This window comes from Prunus persica, chromosome G2 (assembly GCF_000346465.2).
Source record: "Prunus persica cultivar Lovell chromosome G2, Prunus_persica_NCBIv2, whole genome shotgun sequence".
NCBI lineage: Eukaryota > Viridiplantae > Streptophyta > Magnoliopsida > Rosales > Rosaceae > Prunus > Prunus persica.
The window spans coordinates 20,561,572-20,583,956 of record NC_034010.1 but is presented as its reverse complement, the minus strand read 5'-3'; the positions used below and the strand labels follow the sequence as shown (position 1 = coordinate 20,583,956).

Genomic DNA, 22,385 nt, shown 5'->3' with positions numbered 1-22,385 from the left:
CATGCATATATGGTTTTGAAACTTGATGGCTGGGTTGTCCTGTAAAGTTGTGTGGAGTTTTGGACTTGGAGAAAGATGAGGAGGGAACAATAACAACACAACAGGAGAAAGAACAATGAGTCATTGTCTTGATATCAATTAGTCACAAATAAGAAAACCCTTAAAATGAATTGCACTAAAACTCAGATTTGACATATGTTTTCAATTGCCCAGGCTCAATTGACTGGTTGGGTGTAAGAACTAAGAGGCGTTATACCTCTCCTAGTGACTCATTCTTTTCATTGGGTTTTTCTTAGGTGCAGTGTTGCACTTTCACATTGTCTAATTAGTACATTGTTTTCTTAATGTGGTAGTTTCAGTCTTGAGACTAATATCGTATCTCTCCAAGCATAAACACTACCTCTCGAAGTGCACACATTACCATTGTTCACCAAAGAAAATCAAATTTTTAGTAGAACAAAAAAAGTAATGTTTTTTGTTGTTGCCAAAGTTAGGAAGGGAAAAGAGGGTTTAAGAAGGGAAAAGAGGGTTTTCTTACATATACACTGATAAAGTGCCGTGGGAATTCGAACTTGAAAGGTCTGCAAGTCAAATCTCTTTTCTATTAGGTTAGACCCCGTTGATTAAAAAATGGTAATGTTAAGTTGAATCAAATATATAACTACTTTTCTCAAACCACAAAGATAAAAATGAAAAAAAAAATAAAAATCAAAAGTATCGAACTTTTTATTTTTATTTTTATTATTATTATTAAAACAAGGAATTTCAAAGTTAAATTAGGATTTGGCCCACAATGGATCATTCTCAATTAGGCTCTCCTGGCCCAAGTACACCCAACTCATTGTTATTGGAAGGCTTAGAATATATTTTCCAGCCCAGAATCAGAAAAACAAAGTTTAAAACAAACAAGACAAAAGCTCAGAGGGAATAACAGAAGCAGAAGAAGGTTGGAGAAAGAAGCATCGAGAGAGTCGGTAGAGATGGCTGGAGTAGCCCAAGCGCCGAAGAGAGCACTAGCTCCACAGGGAAGAGGTCTTCGCTCTCCTCCTCGCCCTCGCTTTGCGCCAGTCGATCGCGAAAAGGTTCCCTTTTTGTTTTTTTAGCTTTTCTTTTATAAAAATTTATTTTTTTGTTACATTGATGGGTTTTCTTTTTTGGGTTCTTATTGGATTGCAGACTTGTCCCCTGTTGCTTCGAGTTTTCACTAAGGTATGTTACCCATGCTCATATATGAACTGGGTTTGCGTGGTTGGGCTGTAATTCGATTTATGTTGCTCATAAGTTTCAGTTAAATTTTTTTTTTTTTAAGAAACCCTTCTTCATGATACGTGAGAATTATGGTTTCAGAAGTGAGAAAAATATATTGGCTTTAATACTAAACAAGTACGAAAAACAAAACCATTATACAGGGCACTTGCTTTCAATAATTTTGTAGCATGTTCAATTCTATTTAGAGATTACTTTTAGAAGGGGAAAGTTATTGTTATATGATGGGTTTTCAACTTTTTGGAGAAGCCTTTCTGGGACTCAGAAGGGAAGTTTGTCTCTGTCCATCTATATGGGCAATGTTGGGCTTTGGGTTATTATGTGGTATGCTTCCCTCGGTTTTCTGTGCAGCAGCAAAAAAGGAAATTTTTTGCCAATGTTCTGTCTCATGTGTACACTTTCATTGCATGGTTTTATAGAGTTTCACTAAGTTCTCTCAATAAAGCTTGGTCTTTGTCTTTTACAAGTGATTGTGGATATTCTATGTTGTTTGTGTTTATCCTGATTCTTGCACTGTTCTCTTGCTTGTACTTTCTTCCCGTATGTATATCATAATTTTTCCAGTTCTCAATTGCCGCTACCAAGGCAGTGTCATTTTGAAACTGAGACGGGACATAGATGTCAAGAAATTTGTATGACCTGAAGAAACAACATGTCGAAACTGGTTTATTGTTGTTTTAAACTTTAGAGAAAACATGTAAGCTGACTGACCACAGTACATATGGTGGGCTGTCTCTGCTTATTGAAGATCTAGTAGTTCTTAGTTTTCTGGACAAAAGTCATATGTGGAAGTTGTTCACATTGTTATGATTTTACTTCTTGGCCTTTTTCTCTAGGTTGGAAGTCATCATACCAATGAAGATTTTGCAGTGAGAGGAAAGGAGCCTAAGGATGAAGTTCAAATTTATACATGGAAAGATGCTAATCTTCGCGAGTTAACTGATCTGGTTGAAACTCTCTCTCTCTTCCATGTGTGGTGTATATCATATATGTCATTGTGTGGATGCACATACTTACATGTCTGCATTGGTACACATATAATTTTCATGTTTCTTTTCATAGCATAACCATATGCATGTGTGAAGATAGTTATTCATATTCTTTATTTTCACCATTTGGGTCTTGTAATTGGTTGTGTTTCATTTTCAGGTGAAAGAGGTTGCTCCTGCAGCTAGAAGGAGAAATGCGAAACTGTCCTTTGCTATTGTATATCCAGATAGGCATGGCCATTTCGTGGTCAAAGAGGTTAGTTTCTCTCTCTCTCTCTCTCTCAGCATACATATGTTGAAACCACATATAGTTAATGCTAAATTATTTTCATCTCTCAACTTCCGATGTTTATGCATGCAAGGTTTATGTTTAATATCCTGACTCTCTTCAAAATCTTGTCCAGGTCATTGTTTTGACTTGACTCATCCCTTCTGTACATACTGCATTGGTTTTGTAATTTCTGTTTGATCTTTGTGTGGCTTGTTTGCCAATATTTTTATTTATATATCTTCATTTCTACAAATTCCTTTATTAATAGAAGCTCAAGCAAGCTCAAGCATCAAAAAGGGAAAGGAAAAAAAAAATGCGCAGATGAAATTTTTTGTTGAATTTATTGATTAGTTTAGGAAGTTTGATGTTTTCAATGTAAAAGTGGATTGCATTGTTGATTAAAATTTAGGTGCTATTAGTGATACGCCTATCATAAAAAGAGAAAAGGTTCTTTATGATATGCCAATCTGAATTCAAACCTGACAGCAGGTTGTGCCATCTGTGGGTTGACAGCTTGAATTAAAATTTAGTCACGATAACTAATATTTACAGTTAACGTAACTGCACATATTTCTTGTGGGTTGATAAGCAAATTAGATATGTGACTAGATTCTGACTTCTGAGTGTTGCATCATGAAGGTGGGGAGGACGCTTTCTTATGGAAATGGAAGATTAGATGATGCCAAAGTTTTGGCTGAACTTGGCTTTGCGGTAAAGATGTTCTTTTTCGTGCCGGTTATTATATATCTGACTGACATCCCCCGTTTCTGACTTATGCTTCTGATATGCAGATTGGAGATTACTTGGATGTGGCGATTATGTAAAGAAGCGGAGGCAATCATTCTACCATAGGACCATAGCTCTATCATCAAGCCAAGGCAACCATGCTTTTACTGCCATGGTTGCTACTCAGGCCGTGAAGATGCCATGGTAGCTTGAATTTGTTTATACTTGTATTGCTTTTTCGGATATTTATCCGCTTAGGTAATTTTATGTAAGAACTTTTTTGCTTGATGTAAAGGGATATGAGACGATCAAAATGAGGATGACCATAGAAACATTCCTCCTTATTTGTGTCAGCACTACATCTGAAATTTCAGTATAATATATAGGATGGAAATTAAGAGCAAGGTAGTGTTTGGAAAGAACGCTGGTATGGAACAGTGCAACCAAAATAAGAATGAAAATAAGTAGAGGGTTTGGGAGTAAAATAGAAAGAGTTGAAATTGTTAAAGAATGTAATTGATTATTTCCATATTTTTGTGGAATATATGAAAAAAAGGCTAAAATGTTATATTTTGGAGCAAAAACCACATCATATGCAAAACCATCCAGATCTCTCCAGAAGTTAATTTCTGAGAACTAGGGCATACTTGGCACCTTTTATTTTTTATTTTTTATTTTTTTATTTTTTTATTTTTAACAATAGTTGCATCTGTAATATTCACCCGGTGCTTGGGTTTCAAACCTCGTCTCGTATGAATGGAGATGGAAGAGCTCAACTAATTTACCTATACTCCACTAACAAATATAATTTTGAACATAAACCTAAGATTAGGTTAGCACTGGAACGATTAAAACGGGATTCTATTTCAAAATGTTTTAATCTTTAGTATGTCCTTTTTTTTTTCTTTTTTTTTCTTTAGTATGTCCTTATTGAAGAAAAACAAGGACATCTTATTTATGTGATATAATATTTCAAGAATCCAAAAAATTGGTAAAATTGGAAATTATTTAGCTATTTAATTATTCACACATTTTGTTTCAGTTTTATCGTACGAATCATATTTCTTTGTATATTTTAGATGATCAAACATTTTCTTTTTTTTTTACATGAATGACCCTCGAAGAAAAACATCAAATATAGACGGTTATGATTGTGTGAACTATATTGTGAAAATATAGATGGTTCTGAGAAGTTAAGTAAATGGTGAAGTGGTACTCAATACCAATTTAACATGGTGCTTGCATAATGTAAGCTTTAAATAGTGATTTTTGTAAAGGATTCACTAGGGTAGTAATTTGGAGTATTTATTCTCTTATGCAAAGTTTTGGATTTGAGTTCTAACATCCGTGTAGTGTGTGTGAATTTAGTATACTATCGCCCTTTTCAATAAAAAAATATCCTAAATAAATAAATAAACAGTGATTTATCTCCCTTGATTTTTCTTTGGGGACTTCTAAAATGTGTTGAATAAAAGCGCCACAATGCGTGGCTTTTTTTAGTAGCCACAATGACAGCTATAATGAAAGCGATGGCCGACGTAGTTTTTCTTTTTTGGGTGGCCGACGTAGTTAAATCCGTTATTATAGAAAAAACACTAAGAATTATTTAATTAATTAAATTCTGTGTTGGTTTGTTGTGTAATTGGGCCACAGAAAAGAAAGAGACGCGAGAAGGAAAGCAAAACACTCCCAAACCAAAATTATATAAAACACAAAACAAATTCGCCGTGGAATTTTGCTTGAAATCACACTCCTCAAGGACCTCACTCTCTTCTTCTTCACTTTTTCCCTTCCATGGATTCTGAGTCTCTGGCTCGCATTAGGCTTTCTTAGCCACACTGTTCACTTCCAATTCCTCAAGATCCTTCTGTAATTTCTTCTCTCTCTCTCTCTCTCTCTCTCTCTCTCTCTCTCTCTCTGGCTGATTCTCTGACTTCTTTTTTAGTCTTATTTTTAACTCTAGGTATTGATTGGCAATGGCGTTGAAGCGCGGGCTGTCGAGTGCGGGCGTCCAGAGAAACCGAGCCTTCGGATCTCGATTCCCTGTTGCGATTCTTATTTTCTTTTCACTTCTCGTTCCTTTGATTTTCTTCGTCGGCCGTGGCCTCCACATATCTGGTCTGTGCTCAATTCTTTTAATTTCTTTTTTTAATTTCTTTTTATTTATGTTGAGAAATGTGTATATATGTCTATATGTACGTATCCGTTTGTGTGAAATTTAAATTTAGGTTTGCACTAGATCTCAATTAGGTTCCTTTTCTGCTTCGCATTAAGGAGAATTACATTTTTTTGATTGCAATTGCTGTTTTCTTTGCTTCAGAATATCAGAAAACGGTTAAAGTCAATGCCTTATTGATACAATTACTGCTTTGATAACCATGAATGTTAGTTTTTCAAGTGTTAGCAATATGATGCTAGTGTATTTGGAGGCCTGAAGAATGCTTTACATTTGTTTCAGACTTTGCAATTGTCTTACGTGATTAAAATGGAGAAATTACCTTTGTCTTGGTAAATCAGTGGGCAAATTATAAGTGGATTTTGGTGATAAATTTAACTTTTTCAGCGTGCTTATCCTTTTGATGAGGATTTACATTTTTTTATTATCCAACAGCTGTGGTGTATATGGATTATGTAGTCAGTCATTCACATCTTGTAGGTAGATTATATTTGAGCTTAACTGCGCACCACTTGGGCATTTCCTGGTTTGTGTTTTTTTTGAGAGCTGGCTAGGAAATACGACTGGAGTAGATTAGTATTTATAAAATGAAGCAGTAGTTGTGGACCATTCTAGCCTATTATTCAAAGCATTTCCAGGTTTAAAGTGGTTGTTTGTTCTTCTTGATGTTGACATATATAATCAAATTGTATTTATGGGTATATTATGCGATAAAGAAGATGAGAACTGAGGGGTGCAGACTGTTTTCAGTTCAGTAGGTGGTAACTTCTATTTTCAGTTTCCTTTTGGACATATACATATTCTGAACCACATAAGTCACTAGGCTTGTACAATATGAGTTTATGCGTTAAATTCATATATTTAATTTCTTCACATAACTCACTGTCCCGCATCTCTCCTGTTTTACTTCGATTCTGTGGACTAATATGCTTTACCTTTACCTTTACAAGAGGTTGTTGTAGTTGTGTCACATACTTGTATATGTGGTTAAAGAATGCTCAATATTCTGATGTTAAGTTACTGGGAAAAACCTGTTCCCAACTCCATTTTGTGTTAGACAGGTTTATTCTTAGATATTGGGGAAAAAATTATAGCACTTTGAGAGTTTACTTCTTGCTAATGTTACATGTATAGAAACGAAAAAAAGTGAACATACAGCCTATTGTACAAGAATATTTATTTTTATTAGAATGTAGACAAGAATATACAACAAAAATTCTCTTGGCTTGTATGGTTCACTTTATGCAGTACTTTTTTTTTTCTTTCCAAGACTACGTCTTGATAAATAAGTTCAGTTAATTGGGAAGTTTTGTTGAAGTGATAAAATGGAAGAAGTGTCATGGATTCTGTGTCTTTTGGAGGTATTGTTCATTGCATAGGTTGGTCGCAGGAGTGCACTTCCTACCCTCTTGATCTCGAGTGTCTAAAAACAGAGATATATGTGCCTTTCTGTCACAATACTCACAACACATGTTGTGCCCATGTTTTGAGTTTGCTCCTTTGTCTTTGGCTCAGATATATTAATGTTCTAAATTTAATTCCTCAATCTTTTGATATGAAGTTTCTTTGATAAGAAACATAATTTCATTAAGAAAGAACTGAACAATACAAAGCACTAATTGTCCACTGGTCTAGCTAGAGGGTGCTTGCTAAATAATTCAACAAAGACTGCAAAACATAGCTAAGCAGCAAATATATGAAGTTGTTTACCAGTTTTTGCACAATTGTTTTATGCTCGGCCAATTATTGGTCAACCTTATAATCCGTGAAGAATCCTATTGAAAAAATGTCTGTTTATATCTTGTTTACATGTACACCTGGGCCAACTCCTGTTGGAATCTAGAAATTTTTTGTAACATCAAACCCAAACAGAATAATTTTTTTTTTCTTCCCCGATGGATGGTTTAGTATAGTTGACTCGTCTTTTATCAGTTTTACTTTAATTGATTATTGCTATTTGTGCAGATGAAAATGACATTTTATCCAGTCCTGGTGAAAAGGTATTGCTTCATACTTCCATCAATTTCTGTCTCAAATCTTATGTAGTGTATAACTACTTCTAGCAGAACCAATAAAAAAATTGTGAACAAGAAACAATTAATTGACTGGTGCAGAATGTCGATTGGAGAGAAAGGCTGGCGCTGCAACATGTCAAATCTCTTTTCTCAAAAGAGGCAAGTTCAACTTGATTGAATCTATGAGTTATCTACATGTCATTCATATAAGTGCTGGCAATTTTTATATTTTGTTGAGTTTTCTTTTTAACCAGTACACTGATTGGATCAACATTTAGGTCATTGATGTAATTGCAGCCAACACGAATGACATGGGGCCTTTGAGCCTTGATTTCTTCAGAAAAAACAATTTGTCAGCTTCATGGAAAGTCATTGGGGAAAAGACTTCAATTACAGATAAGGTTAGTACGTCTGTTATGTTTCTTCTTGATTTTTTAACCATCCCTGATAAATCTTGTGTGCTACTGCTGCAAAAATGTCATCCGTTTGTTGCTTGCTGCTGATTGTTTGCATTTTGGATTGTCTGTATAAAGATAAATTTTACAGCTGTAGATGCTAGACAAGAGACACCTAAGGTTAAAGTGGATGTATCTTCAGGTGGTAATATCTTTTCAACATTACTTTCTGTTGTCCGTAAAACATTTCTGCTTTCTTTTTGATTTTATTATGATTTGCAGGTGATCATGCTCAACTTGTTGATCCTGCAAAACTAGCCCGACGGGTAATTATCATACTCCAGTGTGCTCTATGTTTTGCTTGTTATATATTTCTTTTTTTGTCAAAGCTTGTTATATGGTTCTTGCTTGCTTGAAATTGTCTAATCCATGTTTGCAAACTCAGAATGGAAATGAAATAAACTGTAATTAAACCAAGGTTATGTTTACTTGGGTATGCTCCTGTTTATTATTTTTTCTGAAGGTTCTAATATGTGCTTTTATAAGCACTTCTGCAGCAATTAAGAGAGAAGAGACGCGAAAAGCGTGCAAATGAGTTGGTACAACGGGATGATGAATCAATTGTAAAGCTTGAAAATGCAGCCATTGAGCGCTCCAAATCAGTTGACTCTTCAGTTCTGGGAAAATACAGCATTTGGAGGAAAGAAAATGAGAATGAGAACTCTGATTCAACAGTGCGCTTGATCCGGGACCAAATCATAATGGCAAGGGTCTACTTAAGTATTGCAAAGATGAAGAACAAGCTTGATCTGTTCCAACAATTACAGACTCGACTCAAAGAATCTCAGCGTTCAGTGGGAGATGTAACTGCTGATGCAGATTTATCTCAAAGGTAGCATGATTGTGGGCATGTTATTTTCTTGAGTGTTTAATATAAATCTGCATCTCTTCCTTTTATCTGTACTAAATCAACACCTGACTCGCTTGTAGTGCACCCGAGAAAATAAAAGCTATGGGCCAAGTTCTTTCAAAAGCGAGGGAGCAACTGTATGATTGCAACCTGGTCACTGGGAAGCTGAGAGCAATGCTTCAGACTGCAGATGAACAAGTACGGAGCTTGAAAAAGCAGAGCACATTTCTTAGTCAGTTAGCTGCTAAGACCATTCCAAATGGAATCCACTGCTTGTCTATGCGCCTAACCATAGATTACTACCTCCTTTCTCCTGAGAAGAGAAAATTCCCCAGAAGTGAGAACCTGGAAAATCCTAATCTTTATCATTATGCTCTCTTCTCAGACAACGTCTTGGCTGCATCGGTCGTCGTCAACTCTACTGTCACAAACGCCAAGGTGAGCTGAACTGTCTTATTCTATACTGGTGTTTTAATTGTGCGTGTCTTTGTGTCTGTTTCCAAAAGAATTGGAAACCATTCTTCTTAACTATGCTTGCTGTTTGCCATCACTATGATACTTTTGAGGAAGGTCAGAATCCAAGGCATCTCAACTTCTATGGGAGTTCTATTTCTGGTATATGAGGCCTGAAAATTATAGAATTCACCCCGTTGTTCTTAAGAGACACACGCTAATTATCTATCCCAATAACCTTTCTTTAAATATGCTAGGTTTGGAAGTCTGATGAGATGATTAAAAGATGTTTGATCATGAGTTGTGCTTATATTTCCTAAATGGGCTGCTTCTTTAGTGTATCTTACCCATAGGAAATTTGAAAAGTTGACTGGACTTTTATTATTGTGCTGAGGCTCATAACCTTGTAGGCTAGCCTTTTTCGACATGTTCGTCATCTGTAGTACTTGATAATGTTTATTACTGAACTCAGAAATAGGTTTCTTGCTTTCTCATTTGACTTATTTATGCTTCTTGGGCGATTGCAGGATCCGTCAAAACACGTATTCCATCTTGTTACTGATAAGCTTAACTTTGGAGCCATGAATATGTGGTTCTTATTGAATCCTCCTGGAAAAGCCACCATTCATGTTGAAAATGTTGATGAGTTTAAGTGGTTAAACTCATCCTACTGCCCAGTTCTGCGGCAGCTCGAGTCTGCTGCAATGAAAAACTATTACTTCAAGGCTGACCATCCTACCACTCTCTCATCTGGCGCTTCTAATCTGAAGTACAGGAACCCCAAGTATCTCTCGATGCTTAACCATTTGAGGTTCTATCTTCCACAGGTTTATCCCAAGTTGGATAAGATCCTGTTTCTTGATGATGATATTGTTGTTCAGAAAGACTTAACTGGATTGTGGGCTGTCGATCTACATGGAAAAGTGAATGGTGCAGTAGAAACCTGTGGTGAGAGCTTCCACCGGTTTGACAAGTACCTAAACTTCTCAAATCCTCATATTGCAAGAAACTTTGATCCAAACGCATGTGGATGGGCTTATGGAATGAACATGTTTGATCTTAAGGAGTGGAAAAAGAAAGATATTACTGGTATCTATCACAAGTGGCAGAACATGGTGAGAGTCTGGAATCTTGCACTTTTGGGTGAAATCAGCCACAAGAGCATCACTCTTGGCAATTGCTTTTTTGTTTAAATAAATATTTTATTTATTTATTTACCCCTCTGAAAATTGACCATCTGATGTAATTCTTTTCCTTTTTTTGGTTTTAGAATGAAGACAGGACACTTTGGAAACTTGGAACATTACCTCCGGGGCTAATTACGTTTTATGGGCTCACACATCCACTACAAAAGTCATGGCATGTACTTGGTTTAGGTTACAATCCAAGTCTTGATCGATCTGAGCTTGATAACGCAGCTGTTGTACACTATAATGGCAACATGAAACCATGGCTGGAGTTGGCAATGACAAAGTATCGAGGATACTGGACCAAGTACATTAAGTATGATCATCCCTATATTCGCAGTTGCAAGCTAAGTGAATGAACGTTATAACCGTAAATAGTGGAAACTCTCTCTCAGTCTCTTTCTCTTGTTCCTTGGTACCTTCATCTGACAAGTCACTTAGGTTATGTTTGGTTCATCGGGAGGAGGTATTCCCTTATTTTTCTTTTACCATAATCCACATTGTTTATTCTTCTTTGTAATTCATTCAATTCCATTCCATTCCATTCCATCATTTCTCTCACCCATAGTAACAAGGTAACAACAAATTCCTTTGCCTTGATGACCTGTATAAACTTGATACCTTATTTTGTTTCAGAAGTAAGATGTTGGACATGATTAGGATTAAATGTCCAAGATTCTGTATTCTTTGAACAACTTGCTCGCTTGGATAGTGCAACGTGTAAGGGACATGATATATGAATTGCTTGGATCATGAGCTTGTCATGTTTTTAATGATCTTTCAGTTGAATGAGTGCTAATTCTCTACTAGTGTATCGTATGTAATACATGTGATGTGAGAAATGAGTGCTCTGATCTGATGGCTGTTCTTCTGCTTTACTTAACTGTTTCAACGTTTCAGAAATTGCCATGTAAACTTGTGGAGGCAAATTGGTTGAAAATGGTACTTCTATTGGCAATTTTCTTTGCATCCTTCCTTAGCAATGAGTGGTTGGTCTTCTAATATGCTTGGCGCTTGATAAGAACAGAGATAATGAGACCCACATAAGAGATAAGACACCACTTCGTTTTGGGCCTCCCCTTGTATATTGGGTTGTCTTGTGTTCTGGGTCCATTGGGCTGTCCAGTCTTATCCCCCATCTTTGTATTTACTTGTTTTCCTACACATATTCTTTTTGTATTTAATACAAGTGATAGTCTAAATTAGAAAAGGGAAGGACCTTTCTCAATCTCACACATTATTAAAACGACATGAGAATTGAAATCTGATATTACTGGCCTGCAAGTCAAGACTATTTTTCACTGGACCAGGAGAATTTGAACACGAGACCTGTTATGCAATTATAAATGATGTTAGTGATTCAAGCTATAAACCCGTCGGAGTGAACATTGTTCTTGACAATTAAATAAAAACATATATCTAGACACGAAGTCAGAATCTGAAGTACATTTTAATGAGGGATTCATTTCATATAGAACTCTCATAAACTAAAAGAGTTTAGGGCACATATTGTATTATTTGGCTGTGTGCTCCTGCTACATTGTAAAGTGCAACTTATGCTGCTTTTTTTTTCTGTCTATTTTAACAGGAAAAAGTGGCATGAACAATGATATTACTAGTCTAGACTATACTTCAAATGTGGTGTCAATGTGTCATTGGCTGAATGGTAGTCAATCCTCTCTTTTGCTTGGATGTGATGTGATACTCTTATCTTCCAAGCACAACAGAAGTCTTTTATCTCCCACTATCTCCCACAACCACAAATCAACACTTGGGATAATCTATGCCCCCCATTATCTTAAGGCCTTGAAATGCCACCACTTTTTATCTATCTATCCCTATCTATATACCCACCTATTAAAATTCCCAAACCAAAGCCAAACAGAGCACCTGTACGGACAATGAAGAGGGTGAAAAGGCCATGATGTCATGGGATAAAATGATTGAGATATTTTATCTTGTCTTCCAATCCAACTGAGAATCCCATGTATATGTTAATGTCAAAAGGTTCATGCTTTTTCTAGAATAATGACATTTGTCACAAAACCATCTCTTTGTTTGCTGTTTTTTTCTTCTTCTTCTTCTTCTTCTTCTTTTTTTTTTTTTTTTTAAATAAAAAAAATCTATTTATTTTATGGTACACTTGGTCAAATGATATTAAGGGACAACTGAGTTTTCAGAATATTCTTTTCTTTTTTTTTGGTCCAGTGGGAGATTCTCACATATGATCTCTAATTGTACTTTCTTTTGTGCTAAACTCCTAACTGGTTTAAAAGTTCAAACTCCCTGTTCTTGACCACTCTAATATAATTGGAATTTTCTTGCCCTAGATTCTATGCACAAAAGCCAATGGAACACATAAGCCTATGAGTTTTTTGGTAGTGGAAGACATTGCATTGTTTGCCAAATGTTTGGGTTGATCAATTATTGAATTAGTGCACAAGAGATTTTTTCAACAGCAAATACAAGATTTGTTTTATGGATTTCTAAAAAAGCCACAAATCTTTCAACAAGGATTTACTGAGTAAGGTGATTTTATGTGATGTGCTCCACCAAGTTGTGTTGGGGAGAGAGAGAGAGAGAGAGAGAGAGAGAGAGAGAGATATGTAAGAACCCCACTGCTGAGTAGTAATGGATTCTTAAGGGAAGTTCAAACTTTGATAATGAGATCATGATTCCATATTAGTTTGTTGAGCAATGCATACAAAGTCTTTGTCATTTTACTTTTATTTATTTTTATATTACTTTATTTATTTAAGTTTACAATGTAAATAAAGAAGTAACTCCCATTTGGATTCAAATAAAAATACTAAAAAATTATATTTCCACCCAATCAAAATATGAAAAATCGATTTTAGTGCAAAATACGATTTAGGCTAAAAATGATGGCTCATTAAGTCAATATACACTTCTTACTAAAATCCCATAAAATGAAGTTTTCTTATTTGATGTGTAAGGAATAAAATCCGCTAAAAATTATCTTGAGAAAATGATTATTCCGAAAAACCATTTTTCATACTTATTCAATATTTTTACATAAAATAATTTTTCATTTATGATATGAATGCATGAAGGTCAATCTAGGTAAAAAAAACCTTAGATGTTCAATCCATAAAGAGTTTTTAGCCTTTCAAAATTGCACCTCCGCTAAAAAATTCATGGGTCCGCCAGTGTCCACATGTAATCTAACCTATGAAAACAATTATAAAAAAGAAATGATAAGCGGAAAATCAACTTATGCACAACTTCTTGACCAATAATTTCTTTGGAGAATGCTAATTAATAACTTCTTGACCACCCTTCTATATTATTCGTTCTCATACGACATCGTTCTCATTCTTATTATACAATGTCGTATGATAATTAAATTGTTAATTATTTAAGTCATCCTTAAAGAATCATTAGTGAATAAACTCAACCAAATTAGAAGTCGTTTAATGCTCGTTTGGAAATGTTTTATTTTTATTTTTAAAAGGACTTCTATTTATAAGCGCTTTGACTAGAAGCACGTCAAAAATTTTAATAAAAATCCAAGTGCTTCTCAGAAGTGCATTTCTGAAGAACATGTGCTTCCTCCATAATGCATTCCCAAGTGCTTTTATAACCTAGAGGTCTTTAACTTTTTTAGCTAAACATTGTCAGAGGCGCCTTTAATTATCTAAAAATGCCTTAAATATCCATTTATAAATTAAACAATTTCAATTATCAAATTAAATTGCAAGATCAAAACAAGATGAAAGAAGGTAAAAAGGTAAAAGTAGCCATCACTCCCCAATTCTTGCTTGTTCTTCTTCTAACTACCAAAAGCAAAAGGTATTCAAAACCATATTTGGGCAGACATTAAAAAAATGGTTTTGAAAAAGTAAGAAGTAAAATATTGGCCTTTTTCATTTTGTTTTATTTTTAAAATCTCCCTCACAAAACCCGATCGTTCTCTCTCAAGTTTGACATCCACTCCAGCCCTTAAGCTCACAAGCTTGACCTCCACACTCTGCTTCGCTACGCCTTGGCCTATCTTTGGTCCTTCACGCATTGGCTTCAATTTGATGGTTTTCAGTTGGGCAACTGAGGAATTGCTTCAACCTTTTCACTTTGTTGTTGTCTGAGGCTTCAAGCTCTTGGGTTTTCGTGGGTACTCAGCAGCTGACATGGGGTGAGCTCTTCCCAATTCTTGGTGTTTCAGCCATGGATGTTCTGGTAATGCTTTGCTTTCCAATTGTTGTTGTTGTTGGTTTTTTTAAAAAATATTTTATTTATTTAAATTTTTTTTTTGTAGTTGGTGTTTTCTTTTTACTAAAAAAAATTATGGCTAAAATTAGGCTAATAAAAATATGTCTTAATTACATTTATGTAGTCTTCTAACAGTTTTATTTAACAAAGGGTCTTTGGAATGTTTACTTATCAGAAATGGGTATTGGAATGAATCCAATATATGCTTCTCCTCTGTTTACTAACGCATGCATATTGGAATGATTCCAATTCCTGATTTTCCGCGTTTACTAACAAGCAAGGAATAAAATATTATGCGAATTCCACAGTAAAATTCGTAATTAAATACCCTCAAAATCGGGAATGGTATCAACTAGGGGGAGTAGTTGATCCGGTTCCAATACCTTGATTCTCTTATCTAAATTCCCTGATTCATGGCTTCCTCCATTTCCGGTAAGTAAACATGTGCAATAGTAATAAGATTATACTCAGGATTTAGCAAAATTTAGTAACCTTTCATGTTACCAACAAATGGTAGTTCTTTCAATTGATTTGACAAAGAATTGATTTTGAGCTCCATTGCAATGTTGCTGAACTAGACAGATATAACTGATAATATTAAAACTAGAAAAACCTAATATAAAATAGTTATAGTGCTTGGTTGTGAATCTAATTCTAATCCTTATGTTCTCTTTACAAGTATTTCTTTAATGTTTACCTAAAAACTATTTTTCACTTTTTGTTGAAGTAGTAAAAAGCAAAGATGCACACCAATTTATATATTAAAACTTTGTGCATCTTAAGCAAAGGACATTACCCTAGTTGTTAAAACTCACGTCACTGTCGATACTTGTGAGGATGAAATGAGAAAAACCTCACCCTGCATATAATTTCTCATAGTAATTAAGATATAGTAAAGTATACATTGTTCTAGATTTTAATAATACTATCTATTTGTTCCTTTACTTTGATATCAAGCTGAGAGGCATAATTTCTTTGGAAGTTGACGGCTGTACATGCAGATATTAATTAGAATAGTTTATGGAAGTCCAATAACAACACAGCTTGGTGGTCAACAAAGTATATATTATAATTACAATGATTCATTGTTGAATTGACAGAAAAGTAAAATTAAGAAGATATGGAGCCCCTTAACTTATTTATGCCTCCAAACTGACATGATTCTCTCCGACGATGACACACTAGTTAACAGCCTAGTTCCCTCTCCTCCCTTCTTGGTGTTTCTGTCATCTTTTCCCATGAACACCCACCAAAGCATTACGTACACCTACTTTTCCTGGTGCTTCTTTCATGGTTAGTTGTTTTTATTTATAATCCAGTCTGAGAAGGCATCCAGCGTCTTCATGTCAGCCCGGTAGTGTTTCTGTGTAAACTCTAGCAAAGTCGGCCAGGTAAAGTCCGGGTACATCCTTGGGCTCTTGGAATCAACCAAACCTCTTGGTGGGGTCACCACCCTGTCCTTTTTGGGACAAAGGAAGAAAGTAAGAGATTTCCTCACAGTTCTGTTGTTAACCACTGCTCTATGCAAGCAGCTCTTGTAAATCCCATTGGATAGAGCCTGAAAAATCACATCAGAGAAAGCATATATTCAAATCCATAAAGAATGCCTCATATTTTGTGTAGAAAGTCTTCTGAAGGTCCTGTTTTTGTCCCACATGTTGGAGTCTTGTAGACTTTTCGTAGGGGGAAAAACGAAAAAGATTTTCTGTCTAAACAAACTGAGCCTAATTCATAAATGAAATAACTTACCATAAATGTATCACCAATGTTGACAACAAAAGCATCAGGCTTAGGAGTAACAGAGCGCCACTTTTCATCTACAAACACTTGAAGGCCGCCTACTTGATCTTGATGAAGAATTGTTAAGGAAGTGGGATCACAGTGAGGCCCAGTTCCTAGTGTTAAATCTGGTTTTTGGCATCTGGGATAGTAGTTCAACCTCATTATTGAATCGTTTCCTTCGAAGAATTCTCTGAAATACTCTTGGCCAACTCCTAAGCTCATTCCCAGCAGCTCCATTATCCCACTGGAGAGATTGCTCACGGCTTCACAGTATTCTTGGTACACCTTCCTAGCAGGGAAAAAATATGCTGCATAAGTAAAGGGCTATTGGTAATGTATGAGATCATGATGATTATTTGTTGGTTTAGTGATTAGTGATGACATAATCCACTTATAGAGATCATGAAATTAGTTTGAGTAGATATATTTCTTTTATTGCAGAAGCACAACATTATACTCTTGATTATGTGTTCTTACCCGATTTCTTTGAAATCTTCACCCATTACATTCACAAAATAGTCATTGACTGAGCAGTGGCTGTCAGCACTATATCTGAAAGAAAGTGTTTCTTTCCATGGAAGTTTGGAGGAGAACCTGCCAATGAAGCTACTGGCATATCCGCAGTGGTCACCAGTCTTTCTCTGAGCCCTTTGCTTCTGTGAGAGTTGCATGCCAAAGAACAAGTCCATGTATTCATGAGCTTTTGCTATGAGCTGCGAATCAACTCCATGATTAACAACGAGGAAAAATCCATGCTTCCTGCATGCCTCATCGACTAAACAAGTCGCGTTTGAGACCTCCCTAGTGTCCCCTGTGAGAAAGCCTTTCATGTCAATGTGAGGAACTGGAAGCTCTGGCGGCTCAGGGCATGGCTTCTCGTGGTCGGGCCATATGAATTTGGAGGGTATGCTGGATTGGTACTGAGCAACTGAAGCATCAAAAACCAAAGGGTTTTCTTCATTTTCATTCTTTGCTTCATTTGTTGGTGGGAGATGTTGAGGAGGCGGCATTGGCATGCTTAGCATATAATGCAGCCTTCTTAGTTTTGGAACGGGGAAGCGCACTATTTGTTGGTTGTTGGGTTGGTACTTGTAGTAGAGAGAGAGAGAGAGAGAGAGAGAGAGAGAGAGAGAGAGAGAGAGAGAGAGAGAGAGAGAGAGTTGGTTATTGAGGAAGAGTTAGCAAGGAGGACAGAGTTTAAAAGGAAGGTGAGAGGGAGTGGAGAGAAACAGCCAAGACTGTTCATTGGGGAGGTCGGTAAACAAATATTAGAATCTTATTATTTTTACTGTTGCGTCATTCCTCTCTCACTCTGTGTCTCTTATCCCATAGCTATAATACTTTCATTTTAACTTTACCATCCCCCAAAAACCAACCCAACCCACACACATACATACATACATACTGTATCTATGAGTTCTAGGTCTAGATCATCCCAAGTCTTTCCAAAAAAAATTCTAGGCCTATCAGAAATATAAGATAGGTTCTCCCCCGATGCTAATGCCACCAACCAGACATTCTGGAAAGATATGTTAGCTATTTTCCGTAGTTAGCTTTCTTTGCAATTGGGTTTGAACTTGGAAACTTTTACCTGCCTATTTGACCCACCAAAAAAACAAAAAACCTAGCATTTGTTAGAGCTTCTCAAGGATTTTACATGTGTGATACACTAATTAAAGGTGGAAGGGAGATGAGACAGGACAACTCCCTCTGGTCTTTTGCGAACCCCATTTTGGGCAAGTTGTGATGGGATAGATTCTATCATTCTAGAGGTCTGAACCTGCAAAAGGGTTTTTTTATTTAGGCACAGAATGATTTATGGATCTCCATAATTAGATGTGTTGTTTCATTTCATCTTCACACAATTTAGCATCTTATATATTATCCTTTGTAATCTATCTCATTAACAATTAAGCTAACATGGCAAATGATTTGAATGCAATTAATGGGTAAGTTACCAAGTACTAATAAAGTGTTTTGGGGCAGAAAGAAAAAGCCTAACTTCCAGTGAATACCAGCAGTATTGACACACACACGCACACATATATATATATATTCCAATCTGGATTAAACATGTCCTCAAGGTCACCAAGTTTGTGCTTGTCTTCATCACAAACAGAGAAAAGGGAGAAACAAGTTCCAGCAAAGAGCATGATCTCCATGACATGACAACTTACCAAAGATTTCAGTGTATGCATGTACTGCCGACGTTTGCAGAAAAGTGGGATCTCCAGTATTCTTCAAGTAGAATGAACTAGAGTTCAGCAAATTTTTGATCATGGGTTTTGATGGAAGGTGGGCCACATTTGTCTTTTCTCGACTCCAAAGCAGTTGAGGGTGGAAAATAAAAAACTTACACCAATTAACTCTCGATCCGATGATATTTTTCTTTTCAATGTTGGTGAAATTTTGAATCACGATATATGTTTACCGAAAACTCATTCTCTTAATTGCTTACGAGGCAGCTAACTAACCTCATCAACATAAAAAAATAAAATAAAAAGGTCATAAAGTGTCTTAAGTTATCCCTTTTCAAATAATTGCATGGCGGCTTACTTGATTTCATTAAAATATGTTCAAATCTTTCCAAGATTGTATTTGTTTATCTATTTATTTCTTATATTAATTTGTAATTTGAAGTAAGAACCAGATGATATAAGCCAATTAACATTGTTGTGCTGGAGTGTACGTCCAGCAATAAATACTGCACGCAAGACAACCTTCCTCATCAATTGCTGCAGAAATTGAAATTTGCATGGCTCTGGTTCACCATGACAATATTTTTGTTTGTTTGTTCGTTTTGATTCATTGGAAAGCTGAAAATGTAATCGACAAAGCAATACACAGCTACTCCTCTATTTGATTACGTACATTATTTCCATGTATATCTTCTCTCCCTTTTAAAAATGACATGTTATTAGATAGGTGAAAATGACTGTATATACATTAAATATAAGTTTTTTTCGCAATAGACATGTTGGTCCTACCATATTCTGATACAAATCTCTTATCGATAACTTCTCTTACAATGTATATAAATACACACAAGTTTTATTGTTATGTGATGAGTCTCACATTTATATTACTTTCATAACGAATATTTTCTTGTTTATAAGTAACATAAAACTTTTCTCACGATGTAGTAGATCTCACATACTTATCGTGAGAATGTAATTATGACATTTTCAGCTATATATAACTTTTTTTCTGCAAAATTCATGCCAATTTTGTTGTTGTAATAGGTTATGCGTGCGTGTTATACTTTGAACTTCACATGTTTATTGTGAAAACGATTATTCGCCTAAAAACAAAAACAAAAACACAAATAAAAACAAAAAGTTATCACATGCATGTTGCGTATGTAACTAATCTTAGTTGTTTATAAGTATTATAAAACTTTTTTCACAGTGTAACAAGTCTCACATGTTTATTGTGAAAACGTAATTATGTCATGTTTATAAGTTAAATATAACTTTTTTCACAACATGCATGTCATGTATTGAATTTAACATGTTTATTTGATAAAGAGGTTGTACGTTTTTGTGTAGCTCGATCATTGGACCGAAAAATAATTAATTTAAGATAAACAGATAGCCGTATATATATATAGAAAAAAACCAAAATGACTTTTATGCACGACAGGAGTTGCTTGAAATGTTTTGTTTCACATCAATCAACATGACATCCCAAAACAAAAATACCCTGACAGATAGATGAAAAGGAAACACTTGCTTATTGCCCTTATCTTTTCTATATCGACTGTTTTCGAGTCCCTGTTAGTGGAAGGGAGAATTACTTAGAGATATTATTTGTCATCCGTAGCCAATAATGTTATGCCAGAAAAAAATATTATCACTTATGTTATGATTGGCTGGAGATTTCATGGAAGTCTTTCTTGGTGGAAGGGATGCAACTCATTTGATAACCGTTTTAATTTTAGTTTTTAGTTTTCATTTTTTATAATAGTATATAGAGAGAAACATGAAAGTGAGAATGAGAGTGATGATGAGATTAAGAGAGAAGATGGGAGGAGAAAGTAACAAAAATGAAAATAATTTCAAATATATTTCAGTTTTTAGTTTTCGTTTTCACTTTTATTACTCATTCATCTCTCCTTTCCTCTCATCTTCTCTCTCAATCTCATCTTCACTCTTACTCTTACTTCCATTCTCCCTCTTTTTCCTTCAAACTTTAGCACAACAAATGAAAACTAAAAACTAAATTTGAAATGGTTATCAAATGGACATTTATATTTTATTTTTTCAATTAATCCATTCAGGATAAGACCAACATATATAGTAAATATTCTAGTAATTCCACATCCTACTCTATATATTCAAGATTATTATAGACTTTTGGACGGTAGAGAGTGATGTTAATAGAGCTTTAATTAGGCAAAATTATAGCAATGGTTCCTGGATTAAGATCAAACTTTAATTTCGTCCCTCATATTGTTAAATTATTACGATGATACTTTAATTATGCCTCCACTTTCAGAAATTGTCCCTCCGTCATCTCAATCAAATTTTCAGTTAAAAATGATGACATAGCAATGACAAGTCCTATTTGACATGGGCAAAAATATATTTTCACACACAGACACCAAAAGAGAATGGGGGAAGAAGAAACCGTCGGGGAGAGAGATATATATATATATATATATATGAATTTCCCAATTTGCCCTTAATTTTGACAGAAAATTTAATGAAGTTGATGGAAAAACCAATGATACAATATGAGATCTAATTAAAGTCCATAGACAATTGTTACAATTTTGCCTTTTAATTAATATATGACTGTATTAAATTATTTTTCTTAATTTTTATGCTAGGTAATTTCTTTATTTATTTTGTTAAAGAAGAAGGTGAATTGAATCGGAGTTTTTTTTTTAGGGGATCAAATAGAAACTTCATTAGATAAACTTCAACGGTACAATCAAAGACATCAATAAGACATCTAAAATACCAGTACCAAGAGGGTAACAAACTAACATGCTAAAAATGCAACTAACGTGGACAAAAGCCGCACTAAAACTACTAGCCTACATCACCACAATTAACCATAAGCCCAAACAAAGTCCACAAACCCAACATAACCAAAATCCTAAAATAACTCATGAGCCTAGACGAACCCTACTACCACCACCTGATGAAGCGCCTTCATAATAGATCTGGAAAAAAATATAATTTCCAGCAATCTACATGTGCATAAGAGCGAACAAATAAACGAAAACAACAATTTTACCAAAGAACAATTGGGTGATTTGCAACAACCTCCATCAAAGACGATGTAGAGTCAAATTTAGAGAACATGAGCGACGTCAGGGAGCGAATTTTGGGAGCAGGATTTGATTGAGAACATAGACTGAAAAGGGTGATGGGAAACTTCAATCTAACTGTGACTCAAAAGAAACCACCACAAGGGGCTTTTATTCAAACCCCCCCAATGGACTTATTCATGAAGCTAAAAGGAAAAGACGAGAAGATAGGAGGGGGAGGAAGGGCAATGACGCTTCTTCCTCTTCCCCCTCTATGGAGTTTTCCTTTAAGACTCACAGAGGGAGAGAGCAATTGAATCAGAGTGTTAGTTTCTTTTGTTTGATTAATTTTCAATTCATAACATGCTTTTCGTAAGATCCTGGGATGCAAATTTTTGTTAACAAAAGCCAAAAGGTATATGATTATTTATGAGAGGAAAGGAATTGTAATTATGAAAAAATTCGGGACCAAAAGACAATATTGAGCCTAAATATTGTCGTTTGCTAAATAAAATAAGATAAATTGGCCGGCTATGAGCATGAGACATGAGTCAGGGCAATAACTTTATTTAAAAAAAAAGAAAAAGGAAAAGCCTAAATTTGTTCTATAATGGTTTGCATGATTTGCATTGTAAACTGTTTTTGTATAATTTCTTTCAAAAATAGGCAAGCGTGCCTTAACCTTCTCTTTCCTCAGGAAATGTCGATTTGGAAAATTTCTAGCTTGG

General features: G+C 35.2%; 3 protein-coding genes across 6 annotated transcripts; 2 read left to right on the top strand and 1 right to left on the bottom strand.

Moving 5' to 3' along the window:
- LOC18787440 (histone deacetylase complex subunit SAP18) lies at positions 900–3,656 on the top strand. Its single transcript, XM_007218500.2, has 6 exons — positions 900–1,082; positions 1,177–1,209; positions 2,103–2,213; positions 2,416–2,511; positions 3,166–3,237; positions 3,318–3,656. The coding sequence occupies exons 1-6, from the start codon at positions 981–983 to the stop codon at positions 3,348–3,350; spliced, it is 447 nt and encodes a 148-aa protein (XP_007218562.1). The 5' UTR covers positions 900–980; the 3' UTR covers positions 3,351–3,656.
- Positions 4,841–11,212, top strand: LOC18786071 (polygalacturonate 4-alpha-galacturonosyltransferase). 4 transcript variants are annotated; one of them, XM_020556968.1, is made up of 11 exons: positions 4,841–5,121; positions 5,216–5,370; positions 7,394–7,428; positions 7,543–7,602; positions 7,722–7,844; positions 7,977–8,040; positions 8,121–8,164; positions 8,396–8,730; positions 8,829–9,186; positions 9,729–10,316; positions 10,472–11,212. In XM_020556968.1, the coding sequence occupies exons 2-11, from the start codon at positions 5,229–5,231 to the stop codon at positions 10,745–10,747; spliced, it is 2,025 nt and encodes a 674-aa protein (XP_020412557.1). In that variant the 5' UTR covers positions 4,841–5,121; positions 5,216–5,228; the 3' UTR covers positions 10,748–11,212. The 4 variants fall into 4 exon arrangements, with proteins under 4 accessions (XP_020412557.1, XP_020412556.1, XP_007220901.1 ...); XM_020556967.1 differs by having other exon boundaries at positions 4,894–5,121; positions 7,977–8,043; XM_007220839.2 differs by having other exon boundaries at positions 4,894–5,121; positions 5,198–5,370.
- LOC18787720 (gibberellin 20 oxidase 1) lies at positions 15,589–18,291 on the bottom strand. The gene is made up of 3 exons (XM_007219460.2): positions 16,878–18,291; positions 16,368–16,689; positions 15,589–16,176 (listed from the first exon to the last, which is right to left on the bottom strand). The coding sequence occupies exons 1-3, from the start codon at positions 17,423–17,425 to the stop codon at positions 15,913–15,915; spliced, it is 1,134 nt and encodes a 377-aa protein (XP_007219522.2). The 5' UTR covers positions 17,426–18,291; the 3' UTR covers positions 15,589–15,912.

Coding starts and splice junctions, on each gene's coding strand:
- LOC18787440 (XM_007218500.2), top strand. CDS start 981: ATGGCTGGAGTAGCCCAAGCGCCGAAGAGAGCACTAGCTCCACAGGGA. Junction 2,214..2,415: donor TTCGCGAGTTAACTGATCTG/GTTGAAACTCTC, acceptor TTTCATTTTCAG/GTGAAAGAGGTTGCTCCTGC. Junction 2,512..3,165: donor GCCATTTCGTGGTCAAAGAG/GTTAGTTTCTCT, acceptor TGCATCATGAAG/GTGGGGAGGACGCTTTCTTA.
- LOC18786071 (XM_020556967.1), top strand. CDS start 5,229: ATGGCGTTGAAGCGCGGGCTGTCGAGTGCGGGCGTCCAGAGAAACCGA. Junction 7,429..7,542: donor TATCCAGTCCTGGTGAAAAG/GTATTGCTTCAT, acceptor TGACTGGTGCAG/AATGTCGATTGGAGAGAAAG. Junction 7,845..7,976: donor AGACTTCAATTACAGATAAG/GTTAGTACGTCT, acceptor GTCTGTATAAAG/ATAAATTTTACAGCTGTAGA.
- LOC18787720 (XM_007219460.2), bottom strand. CDS start 17,425: ATGCTAAGCATGCCAATGCCGCCTCCTCAACATCTCCCACCAACAAAT. Junction 16,690..16,877: donor GAAGATTTCAAAGAAATCGG/GTAAGAACACAT, acceptor TTTCCCTGCTAG/GAAGGTGTACCAAGAATACT. Junction 16,177..16,367: donor ACATTGGTGATACATTTATG/GTAAGTTATTTC, acceptor GTGATTTTTCAG/GCTCTATCCAATGGGATTTA.